Source organism: Pieris napi, chromosome 24 (genome assembly GCF_905475465.1).
Source record: "Pieris napi chromosome 24, ilPieNapi1.2, whole genome shotgun sequence".
Taxonomy (NCBI): domain Eukaryota; kingdom Metazoa; phylum Arthropoda; class Insecta; order Lepidoptera; family Pieridae; genus Pieris; species Pieris napi.
In genome coordinates this window covers 4,122,125-4,138,220 of record NC_062257.1, presented here as the reverse complement: position 1 = coordinate 4,138,220, position 16,096 = coordinate 4,122,125, and the positions used below count along the sequence as shown (strand labels likewise).

Here is a 16,096-nt window from a genome sequence, read left to right as displayed (position 1 = left end):
GATTTTACCGCGGTTATCTGTCAGGTTCCTCGATCTTTTATATATGCAGACAAAAACTGTATTTTTGAAGTGAAACTTCTTTGAGGGTAAATTTTTTACGGATGAAACGCAATAATAATAAACGTCACGAAGATGCAGCGTTTTTGTTGAAGAACAGGGAGAGAGCGATTACCTTCTAGAAATTCTATTTTTAAAATTAAAGTTTAATAAAGAGGATTTATGAAATTAGAATTTCATTATCGAAGAAATACATGAAAAAAAAAATTAAAATTCGTATTAATTTTCGACACTTAATATTTTAATGACAATTAAATTCCTAACATATCTTCCTTTTTCCCTCCCTCTAAGTCTCGGACATCTAAAGTTTTAGATTTGTATAAATATGAACAAGAGTTGAACAAACATGGCAAATCTTTTTATAAAAGCAATTAATATGCGTTTAAAATAGTTGCGGTAAACATTATTAGAAATAAATACAAATGGATTTCCCATGCAAGTTGATCTTGGAACAGGAAGTGCGAGGTGATAGCCAACTTATGCAATGACGTAAACAGCCATTCGTGATTTAGCATTCGTATGAAAGAGCTCGTTGTTTAGCATCTCGGCACGTAACTTGGCCAGATTTTACGTGAGCGAGTGCGTTGTATGGGAGGAATTCTAAAATCTACTACGCATCTAACGTTATATTATTACTAGCTGATCCGGCAAACGTCGTTTTGCCATGTATATCATTTATAATAAAAAAAGGGGCTGGGGTAAAAATTAGGGGTTTTTGTATTTTTTAATGCTGTATCATAAAAAAAAAAAAAAAAATTTTTTATGTAAAATTTAAAAAAAATTAGGGGGACTACCCTTAACATTTAGGGTGATGAAAAATAGATTTTGTCCGATTCTCAGACATACCCAATATGCAAAATTTCATGAGAATCGGTCGAGCCGTATCGGAGGAGTTTAACTACAAACACCGCGACACGAGAATTTTATATATTAGATGCAAGATGAGTAATGCAAATAGATCTATGTTTTGTTACGAATAAACTCAAAAACTACTGGCATTATTCTTAAGAACCGTTTTAAAAGTCATGTTGTTATTAACGTAAATAAAACAGAAAGAGAACAAAGTAATTTACAGCTATAAAACTCATTTAGTTAAGTAAGTTTGTATAAATGTTATAACAACTTACTCAGATGTGGAGTCAAAATCCAATACGAAGTCCCGTTATTTAAATTATGTTTTTGAGCGTAAACAAAATTTTATAGAAAGAGACCAGAGTACTTTACAGCAATAAAACTCATTTATTTAAGTAAGTTTGTATGAATATTATAACGACTTACTCAGATGTGGAGTCAAAAGAGCGGGAATGTCAAATTCCATTACATAATTTATTTAATTTAAAGTGGTCATGTTATTTAGCGTGAACACAATTTGATAGAAAGACACCAAAGTGCTTAACAGCAAAAAAACTCATTAAATTTTGTGGAAAGTTTCTATAAATATTACTCATAAGATTACTAACAACTTACTCAGAAGATTGTCGAAATATGTCAAAATCCAATACGTAATTCAAATTCAAACTCAAAACAACTTTCTTCATATAGGTAACCAAGTAAATTTATGAACGTCAACAGAAAATATGTTAAATTGATTCCAAATTTACTACCAGTTCGCAAGTCAAGTGCGAAGAGTAGGCAAGAAGAACTGGCAAGAAACTCTCCGCCACTCTTTTTAATCGTCAAGTTTTGAATCATACAAATTGTTTGAACTGGAGCAAATAAATCCCAAGGATAAGGATCATTTAAATAATCCTGATTATTATCATTAAAGGCTCATGAAGCTTCAATTCTTAGTCAACTTACCCCTGCATATGATGTGCCGGTACTTCGATGGTAGCGGAGGCTCTACGGCGGTCTCCTGCCATATCTGCAAGCCTTGCGAAGTCTGTATCAACATCAGCCAGTCTCGCTGATTTACGTGACTCCAGAAGCCTTATCTCATCCAGCCTTTTCCTGAGTTCTATTGGCGCCTGGAAGAAGAAAAAATATATAGGTTAGTCTTCTAAAACTTATGCCAATGCAGTCTCTTTTGTTCTGGTCTGTCGGGGAAGGTTTTAGGTGTTACTTAATGATGGACCATATAACAACTACAGGTTTAATGGCCGATGGCCATGCGTGAACGGGTGCTACTTGTGGTGACTGGTCGGAATTGAATTCGTGTATGCGGTGATGTTAGTTATTTCGACTATGTATTTGCGAGTTGTTCCCACGAGAATGTAAGTGCGTGCTCCTATTTCACCATGTCTACTGCTGATAGAGGAAAAATCTTTGTTTTTTTTTTTTTTATTAATTAACTATTAATTACATAAGATGTCATGTGGAACATGGTGTAATGGTTGCAGCTCCTTACAAACGTGTAAAACAAAAAACTTGGCGTTTAAAAAGAGTGGCGTTAAGTTTATTGCCAGTTCTTCTCTTCCGTTCTACGCTTTTGATTTGAGAACTGGCAGTAAATGTAAAATTAGAAGCATTTACAGTGTATAGTGTACATTGTGTTACCTAAATGAATAAATGATTTTGAATTTAACACTCGGGGATAGGTACTTTCTACTGTAGCGACTGTTACTCCCGGCGGGGGTCTTTCTCAGATATACAACCTCCAATAACCTTATGTTTAAAGAAAGAGTATACTCCTCCCTCAAAGACGGGAACGCAGCCACTAGGAGTCCATTGGTGACTATAATACTATTAAATAAAATAGAAAACGTGTTTCATATAGCAGTCCGCCTTTAGAGGTCCATGATATATACAACGTTTTTAAGGTTATATTTCAAGAATGAGCCTGTGTAAAATCGATATGTTCGACCTTCGCGGCGGATGTGACGTCATGTCAACACGGAACTTGTAAGTGGAGCGATGCGTTTCGTGTCACAAGCTTTACTCTTATGCAACTTTATAACTGGGTCTTCTACAGATACCTAGAAAAGCTGGATATCGTAGAGTTAGACCCGTATATATATATGTAGTATTAAGAATATCCATAGGCCAAAAAAAGGTGGATAGAAGAAACAGAAGGGGTAGCAGGAAACGAATGGAGAAAGAAACTCATAGACAGAGTCAGTTGGTAAAAGCTGGAGGCCTGTACCCGTGAAGGGGTTCCAATCGACGGTATTGAAGGTAGCTAGGTAGAAAAAAATTTAAAATAATCTAAGCTGTATATTTTTTTTTTGTTTTATTATTATAGCCCAAAATCATCAGCATCATGAGCACATCCCACATACACACCCTCACTTTTACACAACACAGCCAAATTGCGTATTACTAAGTTAATAATTTTATTGTATTTTTTCCTTATGTCAATATTATTTATTCCATCGTTGGCTTCTTTAGTATAATTGTTTTTATACATAATTTATGTTAGCTGTTGGATTACGAAATACATAAATAAATGTTCGTGCCTTCGATATTTCTAACTTGCGACAAATAACATTTATAAAGGTGTCTTATAAATGTTAGAGAGAGAACTAACGTGCCTATGTTTTGCCACAAAGACCTGCCCAAAGAAGCTGCCTATTAACATAATTCGCTACAGGTCTTTGTGGGTATGTTCTTTAACTACTTGGTGGATGTATGTCCCTGGGAAGACCTCGCTAATTTAAGGATATGTCTAGTGATTAATGAATCCTGGAATTATTATGTTTAATTTTAAGTGTATAAGGATGCCAAGTTTCCAAGGTAAACAGTCCAATAAAACATTGAATAATTGAATACCATATTTGGTAAAACGCTATCTGAGATTGGGTGAATGTTATTTTAACTTAATATTAATAATCAGTGGCGCTATCTGTTTCTCACTTCTTGTACTTTACGTTCTGCGGGTTTTTTTATTGTTCCATATTAGGGTTGCCTGGTAGAAATCGCTTGGTAGCGATAAGGCCGCCCGTTGCCTTGACTTAAGTAACCTGCTTTTTCATATTATTGACGTGATAACGTCTTTAAAATCGTTTTAGTCGGGTGACATGTTCAGAAACTTGTGTCACACCAAAACCTCACGAGCGCGATCGCAGGTATAACGAGAGAGAGACGGACCGATCTCCCGTCTCATCTCGAGCGCTGCCAGTCATTCCGTGAATGTATGAAGAAAAATGTATATCATAGTCGAATAAGTAAACTTGTCATTTTACACCCGAAATTTATCATCAAAAGTGTGAATAAAACGATAGATGTAATTTAAAATTTGAAAAAATTGTTATCTTCATTAATTCCTTACTTCCCAAAAACTTATATCACAAATAAGACGTTATCACGTAAACATCTCGATCGTAAACCTACTTTACAAACAACCAATATTTTTTTATATGTTTTTTTTGTATAAAAGCAAAGTTTAAATAAATAAAAAATCGCTGATTCGTAAAGGAAGGGGATGATCATACGACAGACCCACACACACTAAACGAAACGCGACACGTTTTTGGTCACTTCATGCATGTTTTCAGTGGAGGGTATTTCCCCGTGTCGGCTCGTTCGGCTGCTAATACACGTGACTGTTTGCAATGTTTCGATTAAATTGTGTACGTCAAAACTATTTAAGATCTAACCTACGGTTTACGTCATTTGTTTTTGTTCTATGCGTCATTTCGCGTCAATATTTTCCTCTTATTGGGAATTACGTTGTACAATGTGTTCATTGATACGTCAGTGTGTTATCGCTCGTACGGGAAAACCACGTGTGCCATCCAAAAGGCAGATCAGAGAGGAACTGAGAAACAAAGAAACCGGGTTCTTCTTTTAGCTAATGAGTAGTTCTTGCAAACTATGAAATCAAGAGAGGTTGCAGCGCCACAGATTTTTTGGTATTAGAACTAAATCCCCACAAGTTTCGTAACTTTTTTTTGATCACAGTCATTTCCTCCTACATTCTGGTTCTATAATTCTTTAATAGCGACAGAGTTTGCGTGTTGTTCCCACGAGAAAGTGCGTGCTCCTATTTCACCATCCATGCCTACTGCTGATAGAGGACAAATCTTTGTTTTTAATTTTTAGTATTAATTACTTAAGCTGTCACGTGGAACATGGTGTAATGGTTGCAGCTCCTTACACGCATTTTATAAAACAAAAAACTTGGTGATTAAAAAACGTGGTTTTGGAGTTTTGGAGTTTATTGCCAGTTCTTCTCTTCCGTTCTACGCCCTTGATTTGAGAACTGGCAGTAAATGTAAAATTAGAAGCATCTGGCTTTTAATATTTATTTCATTATTGACGTTCATAAGTGTACATTGTGTTACCAAAATGAATAAATGATTTTGAATATTTATATTTTGAATTTTACGATTTAAATTTCCGATTATGTAATTACGCCTGACATGGTTAACCTCAATTTGTGTATCATTAGCCCTAAATTGTAATTGTAAAAACGTTTACTTATCTTAGTCTAGAGCAGGCCGGATACTTTCACTTTTTTGTACATGGGAAAGACGCGATAAAAACGGTGAACAAATAAAATTAGACCGCGGTACATTGATTATTTTTATAACTTTCTAATTGTGTAACGTGTGTGCTTAACTCGCGCGAACGAATGCTTTGTGTTCGCCTAAGAAATTTCCCTCAATTAAAACTCCAAAATCCAAAATTGGCGCGTAACATAGGAGTAGATAGAGTGTAGTCTGTGCTTTGATTACTGTCACATCGCAAACCAATGTTTCACTCGATAACCCAAAGACAATGATCACACAAACAGAAGAACAAATTAAAATTCCAAATTCGAAATTCGCGCGTAACATGCGAGTAGATAGAGTTACTAGGTTCTATTTTTCGAGTTGTAGTCTGTGCGACTACTGTCACATCGCTAACCAATGTTTCACTCGATAACCCAAAGACAATGATTTCACATACAGAAGAACAAATTAAAATTCCAAATTCGAAATTCGCGCGTAACATACGCGTTCATAGAGTTACTAGATTTTTCTTGAGATGTAGTCTGTGCGTTGATTACTGTCACATCGATATCTAATGTTTCACTCGATAAACCAAAGACAATGATTTCACAAACAGAAGAACGAATTAAAACTCCAAATTCGAAATTCGCGCGTAACATGCGCGTAGATAGAGTTACTAGATTTTTTTCGAGTTGTAGTCTGTGCGACTACTGTCACATCGCTAACCAATGTTTCACTCGATAAACCAAAGACAATGATTACACAAACAGTAGAACGAATTAAAACACGAAATTTAAAATTCGCGCGTAAATGTCCATTTTCCACGGCATAAGTAATCTTACATAACTCATTCATTTATAACGCTAATTTTGTGCTAATCTATTACAAGCTACTCAATTTTGCTTGTTCGAGATATTGTCTATATCGCTGACTACTGTCACATCGCTAACGAGTGTGTCACACTCGATAAACCAAAGACAATGATTACACAAACAGTAGAACGAATTAAAATTCCAATATCAAAACCATTTTAGTTTCGTTACTTGTGGTAGTGCTTAATAATAAATAACAATTTTTATCTGTATTTTACGTTGTTTTATTTTTCTACCCAGTGACTGTCTTTTTCATATTACTGACAAATGAACGGGACAAAATATTCTCAAAGAATGTCTTGTCTTGTTTATAGTTTATTGTAATTGATATCTAATTGTTATATATAATATAATCACAAAACTGTTATCTTTAACGTCATTAGCTAATGCGTTCTATCAATTTAGGACTAGGGCATAGACATTAGATATCTAGAGATAGATAGAGACATTTACCTTATCTCCGTGTACAAATATTTATAACAAGAACATAAAATTATTAAAATAGTGATAAAAAATTATCGCGAAACGTAGTGTGTACGTAGTGCTACGTACACCAGCGCGCGCGCAAGCCACGCACGTCACACGCACCCAGCCAATGACACGATGCGGCGTCAATGCCACTTGTTAATAACTTTCGCTCAATATTAATTACTAACAAGTGTTATATGTTGACGACATATTAATACATAGGATTCTTTAATTGTTTTACTTAATACTATAGAGTCTATAGTATAGACGAGTGTTTCCCAACGTGGGGATCACAAGGGGGCAATTATTGTTATGGGGGGCTGTTAAATTTACTTACTTATTGTGTTTCGTTAACAATTTCCTAGTTATTTCTCCCTAAAACCTATTAGCTTCTTAAGTGAACAATTCAATTGTTTAATATTAAAAATTGTGTAAGATTCGGGGCGGATAAGAATTTTAGAAAGGCCTAGGTGGGGCATGGCACAAAAAAGGTCAGGAATCACTGGTATATATACTATAGTTTCAATTTGTTAAAGTTTACTAGTCTTTAATCGAAATTCAGTATTCCTTGTTGTGTTTACGTATATTAAAAATATATGTATAAACAAAAAACCAGTTTTGCAACAATCACAAAGATTGGCCATGAACCTCACATACGAATTGTATAACTTCAACAACTGCAATGATATCAAAAACAATAAATATAATAAAATACTTCTGTTGCATTAATTTAATATTTAAAGCAACTAATCAAACGAACTTACAATTCCCAAGATGGCGTCTATACTTGCATGAAACATCCGTTAATTTGGTCAAGTGTCAAGTGCCATAGAGTATAGAATGACGCCAGCGTGTCAAAGTCACTTGGTGACTTTCACTGGCATTTGTAGGCGGCCAAGTTTCGCCATCGCATCGAGCAATTGTGCAATTCACACTTTTTACATAACGGCTGTGCACGACTTAGATTGTTCAAATATCTAATTGTTCGCACTCAGAGTCGTTTATTAGTAAATGTTTAAATAACTATCCAATGAATCGCAAATTTTTGCTCAGCTCAACGAAAAAGTTTTTTTTTTTAATTCTCTCTGAGGGTTTTATGGAGAGAATAATCTTAAAATAAAATTAAGACAAGTAAGTGATGAGCCGGTGTCTGACTTGAAGTATGTTTTTTATATGAAGTTTTTGTTCTACTGCTTTCCTTAAGGTGTTTTCCGTCACCATACGAAGAAGTTCTCACATAGAAAGATCCAAAAAATCCTCTTAATTTTTAGAAATTCAAAAAAATCCTCAAGTCAAGTCAAGTCAGTCAAGTCTATAAATTTAATATATAAGAGTAATTATATGTTTTTACACTATATTCAATACTTCAATGTCAAGAATAATAAATTACGCAATACGGAAGGCGTTGTATCAACATAGATATGATAATAAATGCGCAGTAACTATTATGTAAAATTCCTCTTGTAACATACATAAACAATAGGTTAGCTTTCGAATTTATTTAATAGTTTGTACTAATTACAAAGGAATGCACACATTTTTGTACCCCGGCTGTGCACCAATGGACTTTCTATGTGCGCATTTAACATTCGCTCGAACGGTGAAGGAAAACATCGTGAGGAAACCGGCTTGCCTTAGACCCAAAAAGTCAACTGCATGTGTGCACAGGACGCTGATCTACATGCCTATTACATTGACGAATTAAACAAACTAAGAAATCTGAGGCCCAGACCTAAAAAGGTAGCGCCACTGATTTTTTAACTTGACAGAACAAAAACTTTAAATACTAAGTTGAATTATAGAAGATATCTATAGAGCATAAATTATTGGTATTACTACAGGTAGCCGATAACTTATTGATAATACTATCGCAAGATGTTAATGTAATCACACATTTCAATGACAAATGTTGTTTCTGTTAAGGGTAATTCATCTTTTGTTTTCAGTGAGCGACAACTTGATTGAGAAACATAACTGTCCGTTGAATGTTGCTAGCAGTTAAAACGTATCTTACAGATTCGCAGAGATATCTTTTCTATTATATCTTCTTAATATATGTATATAAATTACGTGTCACGTTGTTTGTCCGCTATGGACTCCTAAACTACCGAACCGATTTCAATCAAATTTGCACACCGTGTGCAGTTTGATATAACTTAAAAGATAGGATAGCTTACATATCTATATCCGCAATATTATTTTATTGCAAAATATTTGTTTATTATTTGATAGTCACAATTCTAACAGATGGCGCTGTGTTGAAAGTACCAACGTTTCACATAAGCTACAATTTAATGGCATAACCACCAAAAAAGCATGGTGGTCCTCATGACTGGTGTTATCCTACCGTTTCCCTTGAATAGTTTACTACTATGTAATATAACAAATACTTCAGCCACAGCAACGCTTGGCCGAGTCTGATAGTTGTCATATATTTCTCGCTTTTTAAATCATATATTTGTTTCTATGTATCTAAAACATACTATGTTTCCCTGGTAAATAGTTTAAATGCCCGTTTTAAAATATTTTTTGAATAAATAAATGTATTAAAAATTACAATACAATGCGCAGAGGCGTTGATAACTTGGAGAATCTGATCGTAATTGGTAACACATAAGGCACGATCACGTGGCCGTTCACCAACCAGATGGACCGATCAAGTGAAAGACTCTTCAAAACTATACACTGTCATGAGAGAGGCGCTGGTCAGACACCGGTGGAAACAGATTGTTCACTTCAAATGTTTGACGAAGCTCAGAAATGAGCTACCGACTGAAGAGAGAAAATATATTAAAACATTGTATTGTTTCATTTATAACTTTCTTAATTCTTATCTGTAATATATCTGTAACGTCCTTGTGACATTTGAAGGAGATATAGCAAAATATCAATAAAAGTGAACAAATTCTTAAAATATATTTTACTTTGCGCGATTCAAACATGCGACAACATTCAACAAACGATTGGACGAAGTATCTTTACCACGATTTAAATATAGAGGGCTCAACGACAGCGGCCCTTTAGCTTGCTTGTATTTGAAGTCCAAAAAAGGTACATGCATAATGCATGAGAGATTTCTAATAACGTTTTTGTGATGTGAATGTTTAAATTAGACACAAGTAGATTTAGTAAAAAGATTTCTCTTATTTAACATTTCGCTCATAATGACAGGTCGCCATTTTGTGTTACCTCTAAAGGTCTATAATTTATAGGTTACTTCACTTGATCAAGAAATACTTGAATTGATCAAGTGTTAGTATAGATTATGTAAATTAAAAGACTTAAAATTGGAAATGGTTATTTTAGATAATTCTCAATATTTTTTTGTATTACTTGTGTTAATATTCACTAATGTGTGATTAGGTACCCATTTTAATCGATATTGTTAATTATTAACCGTAATATTTCTGTAAAATACCAGTATTCAAATTACCCTTGTCAATGAATATCTTTGAAGACAATAAAAAATGCATAATTAGTCAATATTTCTTGTTTCATCTAACTATGACATAAATTATAAGGATGTTGATATTTTCCACCTCACCAAAGAGAATGTGAGGAAGTACTTGTAGAGGCGGGATGACTCTGTTTTAGCAGTAAAAATCTAGTTTTTTCTTTAAAATATCAGTAATATTATAATAGTATTAATTGTTGTTTTTTTAAATTTCAGTTTTCTTTAAAAAACATATATTTTTGTCTATTAATGTACTTATATTTTCTGTTTCATATATATATATTGTTTATCTTTGTAATCTGTGTTGTCTTTGTATATTGTCTAAGTGTTTTCTTTTATAATAGTATGTATGTTATCTATAAGATAACGAATAAAAAAAAACGTGTGCGTACTTACGTACACGCGTTAGAAGTTATACTTCTTTGGCGTAACAAGATAAAAATAATTTTCAAAAATTTTATATTACGTTTCTATAAAAACCGACACTAACAATAGAAAAAACTAAATTGTATATCGCTAACTTTAGTGTATCGGTTTTTTAACACGATGTGCGCGCGCAATTTACTCTCAACGTTATTCCCTAACGCACCAAAAGAAGTATCTTCTTCTTCTTCTTCTTCTTGAAGTGTATTACTACTGGAGGTTGGCGGTCAGCTCGTCACTCCTTATTTTTCGCCAAGCGCATCAGCTGTTCTACGCTGGCCACTCCCGTCCATTCTCTAATATTGCGGAGCCACGACTTCCTCCTTCTGCCAGCGGTATTTTCCCCTCGACCTTGCCCATCATGATTACTTGAAGAAATCGGTACCGTTCGTGTCGAAACACATGTCCCTAGTATCTTCTTCTTTTTAATGTTCAACGTGAGTTCTCGGGATCGTTTGGCCCAAGAAGTATAACTTCATTCAGCTACCTCGGACAAAGAATTAGTCTAGCAATTCAAAGGGGGAACGCTGCCAGTATCTTCGGAACCTTGCCTAAAGGGACTCCTTTTAATGATATATTTTAGTTTATGTTAAGTTTAGTTATTTATTTCAATGTATATTATTTTATTATTAGTTTTATGTGTCTATATGATTACAATATGTTTTTATAAATGTATTATTAATGAATATATACTTCATTAAATATTTTAAAAGCCTGTAACAAGTCATCACAAGATATACCAAGTTCGCCTGAACTAATGACGCAAATGTCAAATCACGCCGGTTGCTGTGATTCCAATGTTAGAAAGTTCAAAGTACAGTTTAAACTAGATAAGCTGGTCTGCAATTCGGCCTTGTATGATCATTAATGCAAGCGGATACGAATTGCGATGGTAACACGCGAATGCCCAGTTGCAACACAACCTTGCCCCAAAACTTGTGACCTACATTTCAAAACGCGAGCTGTCAGTGAAATTTTGCTTTAGCGCGCTTTTTATATGGTAACCATGGTAACGAAGACTTATATTAAAGAGGTAGAGTTGGTGGTAGGGGGTGGTCTATGATTTTGAATGGTCTCTTACCAAAAGAAAGCCATTTGTGAAATACGAGGTAGTATTTGAGTAGAGGAAGGGTGGAACGAAAACGTTTCTTACGAACGCAGCCTTAATGAGATAGGAATGAGCCCTGGAGAAGACTTGAATAGGTTGATAATGCCTTCAAAAGCCAGCATAAGTATAACTAATATAAAAATAAGTGAAACTCAAAAGCTACTGCACGAAATGTGTTGCGCTTTTCAATATCTAGAATGATTCATTATGAAGGTTTAAGTATATTTTTTTAGGTTTACCCTTGCCTGTACGAATACTGGGCGCTAGTTTCTCGTAAAATTGTCGTAAAATACTTGTCGGAGCAATGGCGCTAATGTCAGCTGTCAGTGTCATATATCACAGAGCACGTAAATTAAAGTCGATGTTAAATCAGATTGAAACCTTTACAAGTTTATTTGATTTATCAATATTTAATCTACAAATTAACGACTATTTGCGAGTCCATAATTATAATGACAATGACAGCTACATAACTAATACTTTTTTAAGCTTTAATATATATTTTTTTTAATTTATTCAAATGTTCGGACACTCTAAAGCAAAGAACATTTTGCGCGATCGGAGAAATTTTGTAACAAAATAGACGATGCGAAAACAGGTTACCTAGATCCAGCCTGCAGGACGAAGTATGACCTATTTGGCTCAGATACAGGCCACGACTCGCGACCCTATCGGTTTGGCCTAGTTTAAGTACATTTATGGATAATGCAATTATCTGGCACGGTATTATTTGCCAAGCCAAGCTTTAGTAGATTCAATCTCGTGGGAAAAAATATTTTGCAAAAACTATTTATGCTCAAACAACTCGACCGAAAACTTATTATTAAAAATAAAGGCACATAAAATTTGAAAATCGAACTTAAATTTCTGTTCTCTGTGACAATCTTCAAGACTATAATTTTCACCAAATATAAACCTTGGAGCAAATTTAAATTTCGAATTCTCCAAATTAGAACGTAATGCCTCGTATTCCTATTTTAAATTATAAAAATTGCTACGAAAAATCAGACTAGGGGCCTCATAGCCTAGCAGTCTTATTAAGTGGCAGCTATGTGAGGGGTACCGGGTTCGATTCCCGGTTCGAGAGCAAGTTTTAATTTAATTTAAATTTGTTCTCGGCCTTTGGGAGGGTTGTGCGGTACGGGACGAGAGCTTAAACCGTACATGGAGGAAACGGTCGAATTTCTAAGGCAAGCACGAATTATAAAAATCTATACTTGACGCTGGCTAATGCAGAAACCGTGCCAGAGCCATAAAAAAAAACAGACTATCAATGAATGGAAGAGAGTCAACATTTTACTCTTACGCAAATTTGAGCTGAACGTGACGTCAATTTCGTAATTTCAGAATCTTCGTCACTTTACGTAGGCGAACGCGTAGGCATCGATGACGTCACAGGCATTAAAAAAGCTTCAATGTTAACAGTATCTCTAGGCGATTTCAACACGTCACCCAAGAATGCATTTAAATGTTTAGCGTTTGCCTTGGATTAAGCTTGCCTCTCTATTCTTCGTATTGAAAGTGTTTGAGCCATCAGATCACGCAGGCGTCGTGACCTAGCCTGACCCAAAAACGGGGTCCACCGCGCCCCAACACTAGTTGATAACGGGCACGAGGAACTTGTTCAACGCAACGTAACATTAAACACAGCTATTACCTATAACAGTTACACGAGCCGGTAGCTTTCTTCGCTGACTTGATTAATATTCTAAGAATGCGGTTTTCTTTTAAATCAATATTATTCTGCTATTTGTAATGTTTTGTTTCGATTTATTTTGTTTTTAAAATATGACCTATATTTGTAAATGTGTGTTCGAGTCCGCTTGTGCGATTATTCTAAATTTAAAAATTCGATTTTGGAATTCGATAGTCACAGATTGCCTTTGCGTTACCGCGAAATTTCGAGATTCGAATTTGGAATCTTTAAGAGAATATAAATATGTACATAGAATATTTTTGAAAGCATTCCCAAGCCACAGACTGCTTTTACAATCTCGCGAATTGTCATTTGGAATAATTTACTAAGACTAAATACATCAATAGTTTATAGTTTGTGGTCATTTGAATACTAAAGATATATTTAATAACGGAACTGGTAAAGTCAACAAACTCTAATTTTTTTCTTTACCACGTTTATTAAGCACGTGAATAGCATAGCAATTCCGAACTAGTATTTCAAATTTGGAATGTCGCAATAAATCTGTTATGTCATACGAAACTTGTCTTTGATTATGGCCGAATATTCAAGGTATGCAATTGTCATTTAAAAGGAAAACGCAAGTGGAGGTTTTTGATGCGAGCCGTGCGTTCAATATCAGCGAATTCTAGGTTAGTGGGTCACCGTGTCGGAGGCCCGCGCAGTCAGCGGGTTGCTAATAATAACTCGATCGTGTGTATGAGATTCTGTGTGTCAGAATTGACCTTAGCCTTCGACATTTTAACACACATCTTGTTATTACAGTTATGCCAAATCTAAAACAGGTTCTGGTAGAAACGCGGAAATGTGAAATTAAAAAAAAAATGATTTGCCAAGAGTTAGATAAGTGAATCATGAAACTATTCCAAGACAAACGCAATGAGGTCACCCACAAAGGGCCGGCCTTGCCTTCGCCAGCGGTGGGAGGACAATTCTATCGTTGACGAAAATACTTTAGTTATATTTTATAATCCAAAATCTGTATTAATCATCTATTTATAATCTTCACCTTACACATCTGGTATTTGAGCTGTCAGTGTCAAACTTTATACAATTAAGAGTTCTTAAAGTTAAGAAAAGTTTCTTCATAATATTGTCTATGTTTCTTTGGTCTATGGAAAGCGAAATATTAATAATTAACATTTCTTAATAAGATATTTGAAACGTCTGAGATCATACGCTTACTTTTGTAAGTAGGTCAAAGTGTTCATTAAGAATTTTACGTTTCAAACAAAGTAACAATAACACTGTTAATAAAAATCTTGTAAATTTGGAGAATTACATTGTTACCAAAGATTATATTAGCAATGTGAACGCATCTGTACATAGACTAAGACCGCACAGATTAAATATAACTGTCATATTTAGTTTATTACTATTATTTATAGATTATGTGTAAATAATCGCATTATTGTATCATTAACATGCTGCTGATTATTTTTTTTTGTATTCTATTAGTACATAGTATTGCTGTGTTCTTTTGTAATGTTCTATGCAAGCGATTGCGTAATAAATATTTATTGTGAAACTGTGATGTAATTCAGTTTTGTCTGTATTAAGCATATTTGTATCGCTTTTCATGGTTTGTTGTATATTTTTAGTTCAAAAATTACTACGAAGGTATTTATAACAAAACAAATTCTAAGGAACATAATTCTATTTATTTCTTTAATTAACATGGCATCGAACTGTGACTCCCAAATGTCAAAAACATATTAAGACACTGGAGAGGAGTCCTCGCTGTCTTTGAGGCGCCTAAACGCCGTTTGTTTTTTGTTATTTTTCTTTATTATACTTAACAAAGGATAAAATACCTTTATAATATACTCATTTTAATAATAATGATTTATGTTTTATAAAAATGAATTTTAATTTTTGATTCTTTTAAATTTATTTATCATTAAAAATTTATATACCTTGAAATTATTAATTATGATTTGAATTTAAACTTAAGGATTATTAATAGTAATATTTTATTTTTTATAAAGCATGCACATATGTAATAACAATCATATGATATCCTTGTTTAATATATTATTCATTATGGAAATAAATAGGCTATACTAATAATAATACTAATTTTTTATTCCCATAACATTCTTAGCTTTCACTTGATCAGCTCATTTGTTTCCAGCAAACATTATTTCATAGGTACGTCTTTTTTTCTTGGGGAACTTCCACAGGTTCTATGGTATGCATAGAACCCCACGCAGCACGCAGCCAAGCCGTAGCGTAGCCATAGGTACATCTTGACCTAACTTCGCGTTTCGTAACCGGCTGGCACTTAGTGATACAGTGTCTAAATAAATCAAGTAAGATAAGATAGCATTGTTGGTTTGTGAGAAAACAACGTTAAGATTCCGATAGTCAACAATCTCGGTCGCAAACCGGACATAACTGACTTTTTAACCGCATAAAAATTACATAAAACATTGTATTTCCCTGACTGTGTTGGACGTTTAAAGATGGCTGCGTTCATAGACAAACGAAGCTCGAACTATGACTACTATACGTCAAAATCCATTTGACATGAGTCGTAACTCTGAATCTTTAGGCTCTCTATATATTAGGATTCGAAGTCTTTCTGAACTTTAGATTTATATAGTAACATCGGCGTATGTAGAGAGCGAGAGAGTTCAAAACACA

The 16,096-nt window shown here is 34.2% G+C and overlaps 2 protein-coding genes across 3 annotated transcripts in view; one reads left to right on the top strand and one right to left on the bottom strand.

The window, feature by feature from the left end:
- Positions 1 to 16,096, top strand: part of LOC125061664 (flap endonuclease GEN) — a 102,490-nt gene that overhangs the window by 34,303 nt on the left and 52,091 nt on the right. The window lies entirely within an intron of this gene.
- Positions 1 to 16,096, bottom strand: part of LOC125061666 (zinc finger protein 395) — a 65,861-nt gene that overhangs the window by 42,146 nt on the left and 7,619 nt on the right. Inside the window, exon 2 of the mRNA XM_047667192.1 lies at positions 1,858 to 2,024. Coding sequence (XP_047523148.1) covers positions 1,858 to 2,024 — 167 coding nt within the window. The remainder of the gene's footprint in view (positions 1 to 1,857; positions 2,025 to 16,096) is intronic.